At 39.7% G+C, this 3,303-nt stretch overlaps 1 protein-coding gene across 1 annotated transcript; it reads left to right on the forward strand.

The window, feature by feature from the left end:
- Positions 1-661: 661 nt before the first annotated feature.
- On the forward strand, positions 662-2,494 carry LOC126613937 (UPF0548 protein At2g17695). The gene is made up of 5 exons (XM_050281547.1): positions 662-965; positions 1,480-1,540; positions 1,638-1,814; positions 1,901-2,099; positions 2,252-2,494. The coding sequence occupies exons 2-5, from the start codon at positions 1,482-1,484 to the stop codon at positions 2,438-2,440; spliced, it is 624 nt and encodes a 207-aa protein (XP_050137504.1). The 5' UTR covers positions 662-965; positions 1,480-1,481; the 3' UTR covers positions 2,441-2,494.
- Positions 2,495-3,303: the final 809 nt, after the last annotated feature.

Below are 3,303 nucleotides of genomic sequence, written 5' to 3' on the forward strand. Positions count from 1 at the left end.
TTCGGAGGAAGAAAAAGGAGAAGGAGAAGGAGAAGGAAGAAGAAGGAAGAATGAGAAGAAGGGGAAGGAAGAAGGAGGAAGGAAGAAGGAAAAGGAGGAAGAAAAAAAAAAGTTTGCAGTCGGGTGGAAAAAGAAGAAGAAGAAGAAAAAAGAAAGAAGAAAAAAAAAATTTCTCCAGATTCGGAGGAAGAAAAAGGAGAAGGAGAAGGAGAATGAAGAAGAAGGAAGAAGGAGAAGAAGGGGAAGGAAGAAGGAGGAAGGAAGAAGGAGAAGGAGGAAGAAAAAAAAAAGTTTGCAGTCGGGTGGAAGAAGAAGAAGAAGAAGAAGAAAGAAGGAAGAAGAAGAAGAAGAAAGAAGAAGAAAGAAGAAGAAGAAAAAAAAAAACAGTGTCACAAAAAAAAAACGTGGCTAACACGTGGCGCCACGTTATTATCCACATGGGCGCCACATCACAATTAACGGTAAATTTAACAGTTTGACTAACGGATGTATGAGATTGTCCCAAAATTTACACTTTAGGTATAATTCTGAGGCGAAAAAAACTTGATGTACTTGAAAACCATGAAACATGAGAGTAGTAAACAGTCTTTTACCCCATTATTATTATATATGGCCTCGGTAACCCCACTGAGAATAAAGATTAGTTTCAAGACACGAGCTGTCCTTATACTGCCAATTTTTCTGGTGACAATAAATTTGGGATTGAGCATATATTGGATTGGCCAACGGATCTAACCCGACCAACCCAACCGATGCCCTGTGTTGAGATACTTGGTCTCTCTGCACCCAAACGCAGAGACCAATCCCCTTCTCAGTTCAAACCCAACGCCATAAACCCCCACACCAGTCCGTCTCCGGCGACTTCGACGGCTTCGAAGCAGTTGCGACGGCGGCGCCACCATCTCTTCTCAATTCCACCTCAGATTTCGACTAATCTTTCAGACTTGGACGCAACCGCAACCAAGGTCAGTTTCATCTCCTCCTCCTCAATTTTTATATAATTATTTGATTATGTATTCGTGAACCCTGATTTGGATTACTTCATCTGCTCTTACCTTTGCGTTTCCAAGTTGAGATATGACATTGGCTTTTGCCGTTGTTGTTTGAATTGTTTGAAGAATTAAACTTTTTACGAACCCGAATTTCGGAAAATTAAAGCATTTATAGTTTTGGGTTCACTAGATTAGCGATGAATATGTTTCCTACGGTTAGGGGGTTGATATAATTTTGGTGGGTGTTGTTCCTTGGAGAATGCTACTTCTATTTGTTGGCCAAGCTTGCTTTTTCTTTACTTCATTTTGCATTTTATATATTTATGTTGTCGAAATAACACGGGCCATTTGTATGTCGAAGTACGATTAGTTTGCATTCTTTAATTTTCATTTGCTTGAATTTGATGGGGGGTTTGCTCGAACTCCATGAGCACAAACATTCTTTTGCTCAATGTGTCATTTTTACTACTGCGGATGCGTTTGGCAGGCATGGTTTTCTTGAGCTGGGGCAGGCCAACTCCTCAGGAACAAAAAGCTTGCATTGACAGGTAAACAACATTGCTCTTAATATATTTTCATTTCTGCTACCGACGAATTGGAAGTTGAAGCCTTATTTATGAATTTGTGCGTAATGCTTATAACCAGGTCAGGTAGCTTTAACTATGACCCTAAATTCAAGGGAGCTACTGCTAAGTCCCTGTCTTCCCTCCAAGAAGATAAAGGGCTCTCAAAAGATGGTTTCTTGTTAAACCATTCTCGTAATTTGGTTGGTTCGGGTCTGGATGCTTATGAAAAGGGCAAGACGGCTCTTCAGGACTGGAGGTCAGCCAATGTCGTTTCAAGATTAAAGGAATCTCAGTTGAGAAAGGAAAACGTTATCTTATGACAGAATGTGTTTGGTTTTGCAGGCATTTTGGATTGAATTGGGCATTTGTTGATCCGAAGACACCAGTTCAAAATGGAGTGAAGTTTTGTGTTTGTGTCAAGGAGTTTCTGCCGTGGGTCATGATGCCTCTCCAGGTTGTATATGTAAATGAAAATAAAAGAAGTAAACAGGCCATGGCATCTTTCCGTTTTGGAGGTGGTACCCTTCAAGGTCACCTGCTGGTTAGTTCTTTTTCACTTGGTTCAGTTATGCCTTATATTTTCTTCGTGAATTTAAGATCAAGAGTGTTTAACTTGGAAAGAGAAGATTATAAATTATAGAGTTATATGAAAATCCAAACTGATTTGTGGTCCACAAATTTTGTGGAACGTAGGCTGGGGAAGAACGCTTCTCAATTGAACTGGATGAGAACAACCAAGTGTGGTATGAAATACTTTCCTTCTCGAAACCAGCCCACCCGTTGTCATTCATTGGATACCCATATGTAATGCTTAGGCAGAAGTACTTTGCTCATCAATCTACTAATGCAATCATGAAACATCTGAATGCTTCAAAATCCTAGTGTATTTATATGCTAATGAAATTCCTTTTATAATAAAAGCTTTCATTGTCGGTCTCTTATCTTCTTCTTATGGTTTAATTGACGGATATCATTATGACTCATCGTATTGACTCTGGTGTATGTTTTTGTTAAATTGATTGATTTAACATGAATTTCACTTCTATTTTCTTGTGAAGCATCGTCTTTGGAACTTTGTCTTGTTGTTATTAGAGACATTAGATGCGGACTCATTTTGAAATAGTAGCTACCCCTCAATTATCACAGCCAAACCGGTTTTGAATGCTGTTTGGTTGTTACTGCTTTCGTATGCTAATAGAAACATTCTATTTGGTTGAGTTCCATGGAGTTGGGAGTATTGTCTCCTTACCTCTGTAACCAAGTTGCTCTACGTCAGTATGGAATGCAACGGTGAGAGTTCAGTTTCCCGGAGTCAAAGCTCCTAACCGCATGTCCAGCTTCGGTTTGACCAAGAAGTGGGGTGCCAAAGCGAGATTAGCACAGCCTCGATAATGTATTTGGTAGTGGAAAGTGGAATAGGATCCTCTCCGGATCTTCTTTGTGGGGATCTGGATGATCAATCAATCGTGTCAGTTCATCGTATATCGTGTGGTTAGAAATTATTTGAAATTTAAAATTTAAAATTGAATATAAATAGTACTTAATGAAAACTGACCGCATGATGTACAATGAGTGGACATGATTGATTGATCTCCGGATCCTCTTGATGTACAATGAGTGGACACGATTGATCGATCTTTGGATCCCCGCAAAGAGGATCCGGAGAGGATCCTTGTCCGTGGAAAGTCTTGAGCAGAAGCAGAGAAGCAGTAATCCTCACCCACAAACAATATTCGACCATTTGA

The sequence above is a fragment of the Malus sylvestris genome, chromosome 2 (genome assembly GCF_916048215.2).
Source record: "Malus sylvestris chromosome 2, drMalSylv7.2, whole genome shotgun sequence".
Lineage (NCBI taxonomy): Eukaryota > Viridiplantae > Streptophyta > Magnoliopsida > Rosales > Rosaceae > Malus > Malus sylvestris.

Excerpts from the sequence above, each read along its gene's own strand:
- LOC126613937 (XM_050281547.1), top strand. The coding sequence starts at position 1,482 with ATGGTTTTCTTGAGCTGGGGCAGGCCAACTCCTCAGGAACAAAAAGCT. Across the intron at positions 1,541-1,637 it reads CAAAAAGCTTGCATTGACAG|GTCAGGTAGCTTTAACTATG; the intron begins GTAAACAACATT and ends GCTTATAACCAG. Across the intron at positions 1,815-1,900 it reads ACGGCTCTTCAGGACTGGAG|GCATTTTGGATTGAATTGGG; the intron begins GTCAGCCAATGT and ends TTGGTTTTGCAG.